This window comes from Chamaea fasciata, unplaced genomic scaffold, assembly GCF_029207755.1.
Source record: "Chamaea fasciata isolate MVZ Bird 193981 ecotype frontalis unplaced genomic scaffold, bChaFas1.0.hap1 SCAF_3, whole genome shotgun sequence".
Classification (NCBI taxonomy): Eukaryota; Metazoa; Chordata; class Aves; order Passeriformes; family Sylviidae; genus Chamaea; species Chamaea fasciata.
Genome location: NW_027094088.1, coordinates 107057036 through 107071443, shown reverse-complemented (window position 1 = coordinate 107071443; position 14408 = coordinate 107057036). Strand labels below are relative to the sequence as shown.

The following is a 14408-nucleotide window of genomic DNA, read 5'->3' as shown; positions in this document are numbered from 1 at the left end:
ATGTGTTCTACTTAGTAGTACCTTGCCTTTTTCTCCCAATATGTTATTAAATACTTTACTAGATCAAGAAAAATGCTGATGTTTCTCTCAATAATATTATACTGGGATTTTAAGATTTATTGATGAGGTGTCTTTGTTTGTGATTTAAATGGGTACATGGTGTCTAAGTCAATCGAAAAATTTGGGGTATTTTTTTCACTTAATTACCTCATTCCAAAGAATTAACAAACATTAATTAAGGTACTACCTAAAATCTAATACTTGAAGAGGTGGTATTTAACTAATGCAAAAGTGTCCTTTGGAAACCTAATATGCCTTTGATTAATATTCTTTACAAATCAAAGTTTTACTGATTTGAAAGCATAAAAGAAACTTAGATTTTATGAAGTCATGTTAATACTACAACATGTTATAACAGTAATAATACAATACTGCTACAAAATAATAATATGAGATCTTAAGTCATCCTTCTCCAGGCTCCCTGTCTTCATTATAAAATTTGACTTGGAGTTTTTCAGGAGACGTAAAATAAGTTTGTGACTGTGTTGATCCATTTATCTTCAGGGGCTGTTTATTCTATGGTCCTCCTGGAACAGGTAAAACCTTGGTAGCTAGAGCTCTAGCTAATGAATGCAGTCAAGGAGACAAAAAGGTGGCTTTCTTTATGAGGAAAGGAGCAGACTGTCTCAGTAAGTGGGTTGGTGAATCTGAACGTCAGCTTCGACTCCTTTTTGATCAGGTTAGAAGAAAATACATTTTTTTTCATATGATTTCTCTGTATGTTGTGTTTTGTGGTTCAGGTAGCCAAAGGTATTTGCAGTTGAAACTAAATAACTGTACATTTTTGTAAATTAAGTAGGATTTTACCAAATGGCATATTTAGATGAAAAGAATAGAGGAATACTGACAGTAGTTTCTCTTGCTCTGGAAACTCAGAGAAAAAGTCTCTTGCTTTTTCCATTAATTAAGCAAAGTAGTTTGGGTAAAATTTGGGGAAAAAATATCAGTCAGTGAGTTTGTATTTGACTGGCATGTTCAAGATAAATGCTGCAGAGGAGAGTGCATGATTTCCTTGGTTATGTGTCTATTTTAGTGGGTTTTTTCTGGCTTAGAAGAGGTTGGACAGAACATAGTCACACAAAACAGTAAAATGCAGTAGCTCAAAGAAAAGTAGTTGTCAGATTATGAGCAGATAAGATCATGTTTACTGTAACAGAGTGTGAGGTGTGTGTTTGTCTCTGCCTAGCTCACAGTAAAACTGGTACACTGGTGCCATCTTGCTTACTCGAAGTAGACTGCACTCTGCCTTGCTTTGAAACACTGCTGAAGTTGGAAATGCAGTTTTCATTTCAGACTTGACACTTTCTAACAAAGATGTCTCAATACATGTGTTAGTTTAGCATGTTAATGCTTTCTAGTGAAACCAGTTTTCAGTGTTGATGGATAAATTAGGAATTAACAGTGAATTCAATTTTTATTTTGTTTATTGCATGCCAGGCATACTTGATGAGACCCTCTATAATCTTTTTTGATGAAATAGATGGTTTGGCTCCAGTTCGTTCTAGCAGACAAGATCAGATTCACAGGTAATATTTCTTTTATGCTACCATTATCTTGGTATAGGGTACATTATCTTGGTAAACTCTTAAATGTAATTTGTCATTTCACGGGAAAGATTTTTGCTTTTTCTAAAGCCCACTTACATTAGAAAGGACAGATTGGTTTTTTGGTGTTGAAAGTCATCTTTTCAGTCCTTCAGACAAACTGTAATTTCCTGGGAATTGAATTGCAGTGACAATTACCCTTCATCCACATTATTAACTGCAAGATTTCCACAGCCAGTCCTTGATTTGCTGTTTGTGCTGTAAACAGATTGTTACCAGCCCAGTAGAATAACCAGTTGAAAAAATGTTATTCTAACGTGTTGAATTGTAATGTTCTGTCAATGAACAGAACTCACCTGTGATTTTGATTCTTAATGGTGTGATGTACAAACACATCTTGTGTTGCTATTGTGTCATTTTTTAGAATTATTTTACAACAGTTTGCTGTTGGCTGAAATTCTTTGTGTCTGCTTTTGATCTCAGTTTTGCTGTACTCTGTATGGCAACACACTTGTACCTGTCATTCTATATGTGGTGGTATTTATGTGTCCATCTCCCTCCACTCTGCTGAGAGAAATTTGGGACCAGCAGATCAGGAGGCCAATGGAACATCTGAGACTTGAAACTGTTATGCACCTGTTTGTAGCTTAGCTTTTTCTTTTTTTTGATTGTATTAATGTTGCATCTGAAAATGCAAAAGTTCTTGCAGTGTTCCTTACACTTTTATTCCGAAAACTCTCCTGCAGCTCTATAGTGTCTACTCTTCTTGCCCTCATGGATGGACTGGATAATAGAGGTGAAATAGTTGTAATTGGTGCTACAAATAGACTGGATTCTATAGATCCTGCACTCAGGAGACCTGGTCGCTTTGACAGGGAATTTCTTTTCAACTTGCCTGACAAGAAGGTAAAACCTGGAAAGGAGATTTGTTAATAAACATCTGTGGTGTATTAAACATTTGAATGCCTGACAACTAAGCTTATGAAATAAAAATATTCGTTCTTGCTTGTAAGAATGTTTAATTTTAGGAAGACATTTTTAGTACAAACAGATTGTATACATAAAGTTATATTCAGCTTCAGATCTTCAGGATATAGCTAAAACTAAACAGAGGTAAATTGTTCACAATAAACTGAATTGCTTATCTCAAATCTATGGATTTGTATAATGAACCCTAACTATTTGGGAGCTTGAAACTTATGGTAGGAGAAAATAACTTTACATCTTGTAGACTTCTAAGCATGTAAAAAATGTAGATGCACAGCCAGGCAATGTTGGCAGCAGGAAAATTTCAGTTCCTTTTTTGAAACTTAGATAAACTCAGCCATAATACTTCATGAATTTATACTTAAATGTACCTTTTATATGGATAGATGTATTTAGATTCTATAGAACTTTTAGCTGGAATTGTTTTGGGATTCATGTGCATGTGCTGTGCTACTCAGCAGTACATTAATTGATGAGGCCTTTGACAGTAGAATACTCGTAGGTACTGACACTCATAGGTGCAGTAATTAAAAGTGAAATTATAAAACTATGAGAATTCCTAATAGAAAATGAGTTTCGATCAGTTCATGTATAATAATTTTGATCAAACAAATTAAAATGTGTAACTGGTGAAAAAAGTACTGCTTATAGATGAAATTAAAAAGAAGGGAAAAGCTTTGTTCTTGAGAGACTTTGGAGTGCTAAGTTCTCTTTTATGTGTCTCAGTTACATACCAAAAGCAAGTGAAGTAACTAGATTCACATGAATAAAGAATATTTTTTTTCTATGACATGGATTTGACTCGCTAGTTTTCATCTCATTTTCTTTTCTGTTCCTTTTTTTTTTTTTTTTTAAATCAGGCACGAAAGCACATTTTGCAAATTCATACCAGGGATTGGAACCCCAAATTGTCAGATCCTTTCTTAGGAGAACTGGCTGAAAAATGTGTTGGTGAGTGTTATGTTAGTACTTTTACTATAGAGGCTTTCTCTTCTGTGTAAAACTTTGAAGGTATGTTAAATACATCAAGATTTTCTTATCTCTACCTTTCTAAACTTCTGTACTTTGAACAACACTCTTTTTTGTAGTAACAAATACGTTTCTGTCTTACTAAACCACAAAATGAGTAGTCATTTGATAATAGAACCATGTTTCCTTTCTGTGACATTGCTGTCTTTATATAGGATGCATACTCTTAAAGAGAAGCAAAATGAAGTTGGAATTGGAATCTTTAGGTAGGCTTCCCACTAAACTAGAAAAGAGATAGGCAGACTTGGGTTTTTTTCTGTCTACTTACTGACAAAAAAACCCAGTACTTTTGTGTGGGGTTTTTGTTTTTTGTTTGTTTTTTACTGACTGGCATGCTCTCCTCTGACATAAATCCAACAAACTAACCAGCCTTTCTAAAGAAAAATTTTTTTTCCAGATTGCTAGCACAGAACAACCTCAAAGTGTAGACATAGGTAGGGGAGAAAAAAAACCCAACTGCAACATGAATACATTAAATACACCTTTGGAGCTCACAAAGACCTGCTGTACTGAATGGAGGTTGGTTGTTCAAGATAAGCCTGCCGTTTAAATCTAATCAGAAATAAACCCAAATATTTTTATAGTGAATTAAACAGAGGAAATGACCCTAAAGCACACAGCACAGTACCTTCTCAACAGCTTGTCATGCAAAGATACATCCTCTGTCAGTCATCTGCTTGGACGAGCACTGAAGTTCTCAGAAAAAGAGCAGTCTCAAATATCTGTGCTTGGAATCCATCAACAGGGAATCTAAGAACTTTAAATTGAACATCAGTCCATTCAGTCAGCTACAGTACATCCGAATTATCCTCTTCATCCACAGGGACATCTCTCATCGAAGCAGCATCCCTCCGCTTTTGATGCACAAAGACCTCAACATCTTCTGGTGAGGAGAAAACATAACTATCCAGCAAACTCCAGTTTAAGCTTTGCCGGGTATAACACAGCACATGACAAACCCATTTCATGTAAATTCTGCTTGAATGATGCAAACACGTGGTGCTGCTTAGTGGGAGAGAGGGGAATAGGTGGGAAAAAAACCACAGATGTTTCTTTAAAAATTCACCGTATTTTTTCAGTGAGAACACAATATTTTAAAATTTCAGACAGTAGGGAAAGCCATTTGTACATTTGACTGGAAGACATTCTTTGTGCTCCATAAAGCCTGTCAGTTCTGTGGAAGTCAGCAAACAAAAAGAAACACTCTTTTCTGTTTTTCTTGGATTTCCTGCTCTACAACTACTGTACACGATTGTCTCCAGTCTGTATCTTGGAATTTAAGTGTTTCTGCACATCCAAGATGAAAATCTTTGAAGTATTATTAAGTCTTTTCTAAACAGCTGAAGTGAGACTAGTATATCTTCTTCACCTTGAGAGTGCCTCATTGTTTCTGTAAGTGAAATCTGCAGCAATAATGATTTAAACAGAATTTTCCAGATTCTTTGTGGCCAATACCAATGGACCGCATTGGCACATGTGTATGTCTGTGATACAGTTTATATCAGTCTGCTATTTCCTCTTGTGGGCAGGTTTTCTTTAAAAACAAACAACCTTCCCCCCAGAAAAACAACACCCCCTCTTCCCCGAGTAAAAGCTGCCTAGACTTGGCTTGGCTTTTGGCACAGCATGGTTGATACCTCTCTCCAGTTCAGCAGACTTGGCAACACTTAACTCCAAGCTTCTGGATCCTAATGAAGAAAACTGCTGAAATACTCCCAAAGCAAATGACTTTGGGGAAGCAGGTGTATGTGCAACTCAGAACTTCTTATGATCCAGGGGTGTAATTAGAAGGAAATTGGAAGGGAAAAGCCCCAGGACCTGCAAAAAATAGGTTATTTCCTGAGGGTTGATTTTTGTCCCAGGTGTTACAGATTACAACCTTTTAGTGGATTTCTGTGTATGTGAGAATTAAAGACTCTACTTCCCTGAATGGCCTCATGACTACAGTGTGTGTGAGACGAAGTGAAGCAGCTTGGGGAGAGCACAGCATTGCTCAGAAGACCACACAGTTCTGTCTTGTTAGTACTTTCAGTAAACACACATTATTACTATGTTTTTTCTCTTTACTGGAAGTATAAATCTTACAAAACGTTATAAATCCTTTCTTATCTCTTGTGCTTATTCCCTTGTTTGGAATGGTAACTTTCTGTAGGTAGAGAGATTTACCTAGGAACCCAGTCTTGCGGGAAACAAAACATACTAGCAACTGAAAAAGTGTGAATTTCTCCATCTGGCAGATGAATCTTTTTACAATATAGTAAGGGTTATATAAATGATGTTATTAAATAGAATTATAAAGAAACAAACTATTATGTTGAAGATGCTTGTTAAAAATATTCTGTGCTTATTATTGCAGGAGTGTTTTGTGGTAAAATGATACCATTTTAGATTTTTCTTTCCCATCCTCATGTAATGATGGTGGGGGAAATTTTGGCATTAGCATTCCTGTTTTTCACAATTTTTTAAAATAAGCCTAGTAGTTACTTTTCATTTCTGTCATCATCCTGAGTTGTTTGCTAACTCCTTCCCTGCAGTCATTTTGGGAGTTTTGTAGGGAGTTGCACAACATAAAGTGGAAGAAGTCTTCAAAATTATCAAAATTGTTCACCTAAATGCTTCACCCCGTTCAACAGTACTTTGTTATGGGATTTTAGTGTGGGTTTTAGGCAGAAGAAATTTTAAAGTGGGCACAATTTCTGCACAGTCGAGATGGCTGCAAAATTTTGGTGATCAGAGTGCATTCTTTGGAAACCTACATAGGAATCCACTTGTTTGCTGTCCTGCTTTCTGAAAGTTGTGCTTCAGAAATGTTCAGCAGAGTTTGGTGATACTAGGTAGAAGAAAATGTGCTACTTGACAGGAATCCTCATTTTGTTCTAAGTTAAGCTGTGCCAGTACATTTTGAACAGCTTTCCTGAGATGCTTCAAAAAAAGGAAGCAAATGCACTGAACCTTGAGTTTATATTACAGTTTCAATTTGGGTAGAAACTGCATCAGGTTATTTACTGTTGGTATGATATATTTTATTTTGTTTTGGCAATACTTCACTCATGTTTTTCTTCTGCTTCATCAGTGTGTGTTTGCTTCTTAGCAATAAAAAGCTCTTTAATGTTCCACAAGGTGCAGGATTTTTGCCGTTTTCTTGTCACGGAAATGGATGTACAGTATGCACAAGAGAGTCCCTCAAAAAGAGACACCAATTATTAGTCTTCAAATGTAATTGCTCCTGAGAAATGAGAGGTAGAAATGGAGACTAATTGTGTATCTGATCACCTGAGAATTTAATTTTAAAAATAGGCTACAGGCTATTATTTCCTAATTTTGCAATTCTTTGGAGATGTACATGCGGTGATTAAAATGACTGTTAGAAAGCGATGTTACAGCATTTGTTAATAGAAAAGTTGGGAAGGATCTAGCTCCTGAACTGCTGAATCTTTTCCCAAAAATACTAAACTAGCTTCTAAAGTGACAGGCATTCAGGGTGTTGCGTATCTTTGATTTGAGCTTTGGTTTAGTGCTCCCCTCACTCATTTTTTGTTCAATGTAGTGTGGGTTTTGGATGAGAAGTCGACCAATTTAAATGGGAATGTGATACCTGATACCTAAAGAACAATGCAAAATTTAGAGCCCTGGTTTGGTTTCTCTGATAGACTGGTAGCTTCTGTCTAATAGTTTCATGTGGTTGGAGTGTGCCTACATAGTTTTGATTTCATGTTAAATGAAAGTTAAAAAAATCCTAAACAACATAACTTTAGTGGTGAAAGCCATTAGTTGTCAATTGATTAATATAGTGGATATATCTGAACATATTTCAAATATAATGTGTATTTATTTCAAGGTAATTTGGGAATGTGAGTTGCTACATACGTTTTAAGTAACATTCATACCAAATTTACACAATTGTAACTACTGACCTTGTAATAAAATTGCAAAGCTTGGTTTAAAAATTGCAGGAATCATTTAATATTTATGGTGATTTTCCATCTGGGTTTATTTTTGTTTTGCTTTTTTTTAAAAAATTATTTTCAAGTATATATAAGAAAGATGCCGTTTGAAGTCTCATCCAATTTAAATCATCTATATAGCTGAAAAGTGGGTACCTTTTACTATTATCCCCCAAATTAATATGTGAAAGATGGGGGATGGAAAACTGTCTGTAGTCTTCCATATTAATTGCTTCCTTTTTTATTTTTAAACACTGTGTGTGGAATCAGCTTTGTTTCTTATTGCTGTATGGGTCTGGTAAAAATGTACATGCCAGGAGCCCTGAAAGAAAATCAGAGGCTAAAGAGAGAAAAGCAAGGCAGGCCTGAATTTTATGACCTGGTGCTGCCAAAAGACCAATCACGGAATCATAGAATGTTTTGGGTTGGAAGGGAGCTTAAAGCTCATCTCATTCCACCCCCCTGCCATGGGCAGGGACACCTTCCACTATCCCAGGTCACTCAGAGCTGCATCCAGCCTGTCCTTGGACACTTCCAAGGATGGGGCACCCGCAGCCTCTCTGGACAGCCAGTTCAAGTGCTTCATAGTAAAGAATTTCTTCCTAATCTCCAGTCTAAACTTGCCCTCCTTGGTCTTAATACAAAAATAGTATAGAAAAAATGCAAGTAACGTAAGACTTGGTGAGGAGGAGGTAGTCTGGTAAAAAACCAGTTGAATGAGAGTAGTTTTAACTAAAGAATTGATTAATTACCTTCTATAAACACTTCATTACAAACCCATGAACTTTTAAATGGCGTTACCTCAGTGCAACATTTTCCTATAGTGACTTTAATTCTCGAAATGACTTTTCTCACTGGAATACTGCTTCATGGTTTTTGAAAGATGAAGCTATGGTGCCTCAAAATACAGAGGCATATTAATGTCTCTTGCTGAGAGAGATGGAAAAACTAGAAATCTAATTTCTAGCTCTGGGGAAAACCCCCAAACCATTAGTACTGCAAAAGACTCAGAGGTATTAAGTCTCTCTGTATTTCATAATTATCAGGTCTATGTTTTTCACTAATGATGATTAAGCAATTATAGGTAGCCACCTGTAGATACTTACGAAGATAGGCTAAATTAAAATTTTAATGCATTTTAATTTCTACCTTTGGTTATATTAGTAAAGTTATGGAACTCTTAAAAGTCTGAAACATTTTTCTTCATAGTAGAAGTTAACATTTTTCCAAGAATTCAGAGTATGCTTTTTTTACAAGAGATTCCATGTCTTCCATATTCTACTCATCAAACATTTTTCTTTATATTGCTCATTTTCTCAGACTGTAAAAGTTTAAAGTTGGTGATGTTCAGTGTAACAAAATTACTTTGCTGTTAAAGAATATATTCATATGGAGGTATTAAAGGAATAAAGGACGAGAGGGACTAGCCTGTTAAAATTGCACACATATGTTAGACAATATTAAGGGAAAAGAAAGAGCAGTAACAGACCTATAACCCAGGACTGAAAATACACTATATATCAAATGATATTGTGAAAACGTAGGTAATTTTAACCTCCGTGTGGAATGAATTTCTTTGTATATCTTATAAACATGTCCAATTTCTCGATATACGACACTGTCATCAGGTTATGACCTGATGCCTTTTGGCAGATGCTTTGTGGACCTTGACAGTTAAGTACTCCGGATGTGTTTTTAGGTGGATGCATGTCTGAGCCAGGTGTGGCACAGCAGTGCCGTTTCATGGGAGGTGTTTGTGTTCCTGTGTGCACTAGGGTACTGTGGAGCTGACATCAAAGCACTTTGCACTGAGGCTGCCTTGATTGCCCTGAGACGCCGCTACCCCCAGATCTACATGAGCAGTCAGAAGCTGCAGCTGGACGTGTCCTCGGTGGTCCTCAGCGCGCAGGATTTCTACCATGCAATGCAGAACATCGTGCCTGCCTCCCAGCGTGCCGTGACATCCTCGGGACACGCGCTGTCCCCCGTCATCCGGCCGCTCTTGGAGCGCACCTTCACCAAGCTCCTCGAGGTCTTACACAAAGTGTTCCCTCACGCTGAGTTCAGCCAGGGTGACAAAAGTGAAGGTACGTGGTTTGGGGGTTTTTGCAAATGCTGTTTCAATTTGGAAGTATTTCAGCTTCTCCACCTAGCCTTAAGTCTGGTGGGTATTTCCTTCAGTGTTGTTGGGATGTAAATACTGTTTGCTTGGATGTTGCATAATTATTTTTGCTGATTCCAAGTTGTTGTCGAATCTAATGACCTGACCTATACACCTCCCATAGGTGTGAGGGCCATCTATAAAAAGAACTCACAAGTAATTTACAATTTAAATACAAGAAATGATGGGGCATTATTAAAGGTTAGAACCAAAAAAAAAAGTGAGATGATGTTACTGAGTGTAACAGGACCTGAAATTTGTGTTCCTGCTTGCAACAATGGTTAGCTATCCCAAGTCCTTTGCTTGCTGGTGGTGCAGAAACTTTGGGGGCTCACAGCTCAATAGGTGTTTGGCTGAGATACCTGAGCCTATGTGATGGTCATGTGCTGATTAAGAAGAAAGTCCTGAGGCTTTCCTCTCCTTGAAATGGCCTGGTCCACTCCAGATCCTCCAAGCTGATTATGTCAGCTTAGCAAGTGGAGAACTATTTGCTGTTTTGTCAAGTTAACTTTTTTTTGCCAAATTAGCGACTAAAATCAACACACTAAGGGGTCAGTGAATGCCAGAAATCTGCTGCAGTGGAAGCATGTGGGTGCTCCAAGGAAGCAGGGAATAAGAAGAACTGATTGACTGTTATGACTGGCAGAGAGTCAATAGGTTCTGGGGTTTTTCTACCCAAATCTTCTCTGAGACATACTTTAATAGTTACCCCAGTCATTTCTTGGAATTTAAATGTTAAACAAGATACCTTGGGTTTGAGATCTGTTTATTCTGATGTAGCCTACAGTTTTTATCTGGGATCATTCTCATTCCCCAGCTCTGTAAACAGTACTGGGGTTGTGTGTGATTAACTTGAAAACAGCCCAGTCATAAAGCAAATCTGTGACAGCCATGACTTTCCTCTCATTCCTGTTCCAGAGCATGCTTTCAGCCTGCACCCCAGGCAGCTTAATCTGATCCTTGTGCTGGCTGCTGCAGTTCTCCAGCCCAGCTGTGCATTTTTGCTCCATCCTTTCCACTTGCTTGAGTACTTCAGGTCCTTTGTTAAACTGTTTTAGCCAGAAAACTCATCCAAAAATGATGTATTTCTATGTTTTCTGCTGACTGTGGGGTAACTGGAGGTTTTAACAAGTGTTGGAGTTGGCCAGAGATGGGCCCTGGGAGCATGTGGTGGTGGGTAGGGGGAAATGAGCTGGTTTGCAGCTGCAGTTAGATCCTATTGGGCTCCCTCAACTGAAAGTTATTTCTGATGCTTAAGTTTCTGTAACCTGTTAGTAGCACCCAATTTAGAGATTGTCATCCTTGTTGAAGAATTGGTTTAAGTTCAGAATATTTTCTTTGTTTATACTTTTTACGTTCCTATTTATTATTGCTTATTATTGGTAACAAATTGAGTTAGGAAGCTTAAGTTGATTTAAATGGTAGTTTTACTAGGTAATTTGCTGCTATGGGTACTTCTAAATGTTTGTAGATAAGTGATTTTGAAGATGCATGAACTGAGTTTTCTTTTAGTATTTCCTTCATTTTTTTCTTACCCTTATAAATCTAAGAAAATATTGAATAGCAAGCTTTAATCTTTGTTAAAGCTAGAAAAATCCACTTTCAGGTACAGTGATTACACATAAATGTAGATTATACAATAGGGCTTCAAATTTTTTTTGAATTCAAAATCAAGTATATAGAACATGCTTACAGGTACGTTTACAATCTGCACATCAGGTTTTCTGCATTTCACTAGAATTTCCTTTCTTGTAATTCAGTGAGTCAAATGCTTGAGCAGAGAATGTCAGAGTCTTGATACTTGGGATTAAAAGATGCAGGGCTGCCTTTTAAAATAATGCTGTATTTTAGGGGGAGAAAACTGAGTCCAGTGCATGAGCATAGGACTTACCTATGCCTACATTTGGTATACTGAAAATTCTGTCTGTTTTAGGGACTGCTTTAGTGAGCCCAGAGATAGCAGGCCTATGTCCAGATGATTTGGAGGTCTACATCCTTAGCTTTAGCTAAATATCCAGCAGCTTCTGTGCCATATTTTCTTGCTCTGGATTAGCTTTTGGCCTCTGCTTGGGGTCTGCAAGCCTTTTTCATCTTTTCTCCCAAGGAACGATTATCAAGTGTGTGGCTGCATCACAACTTGTCAAGAGATGTGGCATATCCTCATCTCATGGCAGCAGAATATCATTCCTGCTCAGCCTACTTTGAATCCAGTTTCCTACATCACACAGCCAGCTAAGGGAACCTTTGGTTGTCCCTTGAAAATTTTTTCTGGAACCCTGGGACAGTTTTTCCTGTGGTTTAGGGGACACCTCCCTCTGACACTTAACACTGCCTTGGAGGCGATTCCTTTGTCCCGTGGTGATTGTCTGATCAGTGTGGCAGGACCTGTGCCATTGCCTCACATAAATCCAACAAGTCATGCAGTGAGTTGGGTATTTGAGAATAACGCTTGGATCTCTCTGTATTTCACACTTTCATTTCACAGCAATCCCTTCACTTAAGTGTCTGTGGCCGACTTGAGCTGCTGTTGAGATGTCTGCTGGTTGTCCTGAGCAGCAATGTGCTACAGTGACTGTGCTGCTCTCAGGAGTGCTGCCCATCCATTGCAGAGCTTTTTCTTGCTCAGCAGAGCTGGCCTCTGCAGTTCTCCTGCTGTACAGCTGAGTGGCTGTGGCCATTTTCATCCTATCATTGAGACTTCCTTCCCTATGGAAATGAGAACGAGTGGCCTTGTATAGGGCAAAAGCAACTCGGCTCCTTTCCTGGGGCAAATTAACATCTTGCAGCAGTTCTTTCCTATTTTCAAATCACACCAGGTAACTCTTAATCCCATTGCAGCTCTGGGAGCTAATTTACCTGATTTTCAGCTGTTACCTGGTTGTTCTGTTTTAGTGCCATATTAGTAATTTTGCAGTTGTTTGTCTCTGAAGTGTGTCTTGTGAATATAATCAGTCTTTGAGCTTTTTGTTTTTCAAGGTCTGTATAGAAAGTGCTTCAGTTCACTGTGCTACCATATTAGCAAAGGAATTAAAATAGGTAAAGGCATAGTATATGAATATGGGATGCATTGAACTGATTTTGATAAAAAGTAATTTTATATTCTTCACCAGATTATCAGAGGGTGGAAAACAATTCTTCATAAACATACACTGTCTAGGTAGTCATGCTGAGAATAATTTTGGAAGAAGTGTACCTGTGAGAATTTGGACACTTGGAACAAATAAATAATTACAAAATTCTATGTAGTCTGAGGAATGACAAATTTTATAGCTTCATCCTTGAAAAAACCTCTAGCTGTGAAATAAACCCAAAGGAAGCATGTCATAACAAGTTAACTTTTTTGTGTTTGAGGAGTTGTTTAGCTTGATTGTTTAAAAAAGTAAATTGTAATTATGATTAGACTTCTACAGTATTTAATTTGTTTTGTTTTTTGAAGTAATAAGTACTTATTATTCTGAAGGCTGATACTTGGTTTTAACTAATTTCTTCCCCATTTGAAGATTTATTATAATTGACACAAAGAAAATTGTAATGGCTTGTCTTGTTTGTTGTACTTGTACTTGGAAGTGATAAAATTCTAATTAATGCATCTCTTGGAACAGATGTACCAAGTCTAATATTAGATGATAGTGAAGATGAGAATGCTTCATCAATTTTTGAGACGAGCTGTCACTCAGGATCACCAAAGAAACAGTCATCAGCTGCTATACATAAACCCTACCTTCATTTTACAATGTGAGTGTTTCTCTGAATGCATATAATTAGATGGATAAACCCAGGAGATTCTTACATCAGGAGCGCTAAAAAAATTGTTCTTTTGCTTTGGGGTGGCCATGGTGTTCTGTGATGGAAACATTTAAGTGCACAGACAAGAGTTTTGGATATGGGGGTGTTCTTGGGAAAGGCCACATCCTACACACTGGAATCAGAAATGTTTTTCAAGAGGCAAATGTAGATTAGGAGAAAAGATGCTAACAGCAATTTTCAGTTTTAACAAACTACTTTGATTTGAAAGATTAAGAACTGAGAAGAGATGTATGTAGGAATATTTTGGAGGGGTTGTGTGCTTTTTCTTGGTCCAAAGTACAGTTGAGCTTTGGTGTATGCAGCTGTTTGGAAGCATCATATATAATGGTTGTGTTTATCATTTCTAATGTGCTGTTTTCATTGTTTTTCATGCAGAGTTTCAGGAAAACAGGAATTTAGAAAATATGTATGAAATTTGGATGTTTCCTGTATAAATTGGACTGGCTAGAGTTATTAACAGTAATTAACATTTCTTTGTTATGTGTTAAGAATAGTTTTAGACTGTTTTATGTGGTAGTTTCTGCCGGGAGTTTGCTGAAAAAGAAGATTAAGTTATAAAACTGTTCATTACTGGCACTGTTTAGTAGAGCCATCTTGTGGAAAACTGCTAAAATTTTTATGCTAAATAATAGTGCCAGAACAGAATTTATGGATATCTAAGATTAAAAATAAGGATGAAAATTCAAAGAGTTAGAGGGACATAGTTAAGTGTTCTAATGCCAAAGTTGAGCTTTTGTTGTGAGGTTGGGAAGGGGGAAGCCAAACTCAAAACAACAGTATGTATTTGTATGGATGTGTGTCTTTAAATAAAAGAATCTCAAGACTGGATTTATTTTTGCAAAGTATGTAGGCCTCTCTGTCTGTTTTCTGAGCATT

At 37.2% G+C, this 14408-nt stretch overlaps 1 protein-coding gene across 2 annotated transcripts in view; it reads left to right on the top strand.

The window, feature by feature from the left end:
• Positions 1 to 14408, top strand: part of ATAD2B (ATPase family AAA domain containing 2B) — a 73685-nt gene that overhangs the window by 27632 nt on the left and 31645 nt on the right. For both annotated transcript variants that reach the window (XM_066180002.1, XM_066180001.1), the window contains exons 12-17: positions 565 to 739; positions 1498 to 1586; positions 2351 to 2510; positions 3452 to 3542; positions 9340 to 9651; positions 13328 to 13460. In XM_066180002.1, coding sequence (XP_066036099.1) covers positions 565 to 739; positions 1498 to 1586; positions 2351 to 2510; positions 3452 to 3542; positions 9340 to 9651; positions 13328 to 13460 — 960 coding nt within the window. The remainder of the gene's footprint in view (positions 1 to 564; positions 740 to 1497; positions 1587 to 2350; positions 2511 to 3451; positions 3543 to 9339; positions 9652 to 13327; positions 13461 to 14408) is intronic.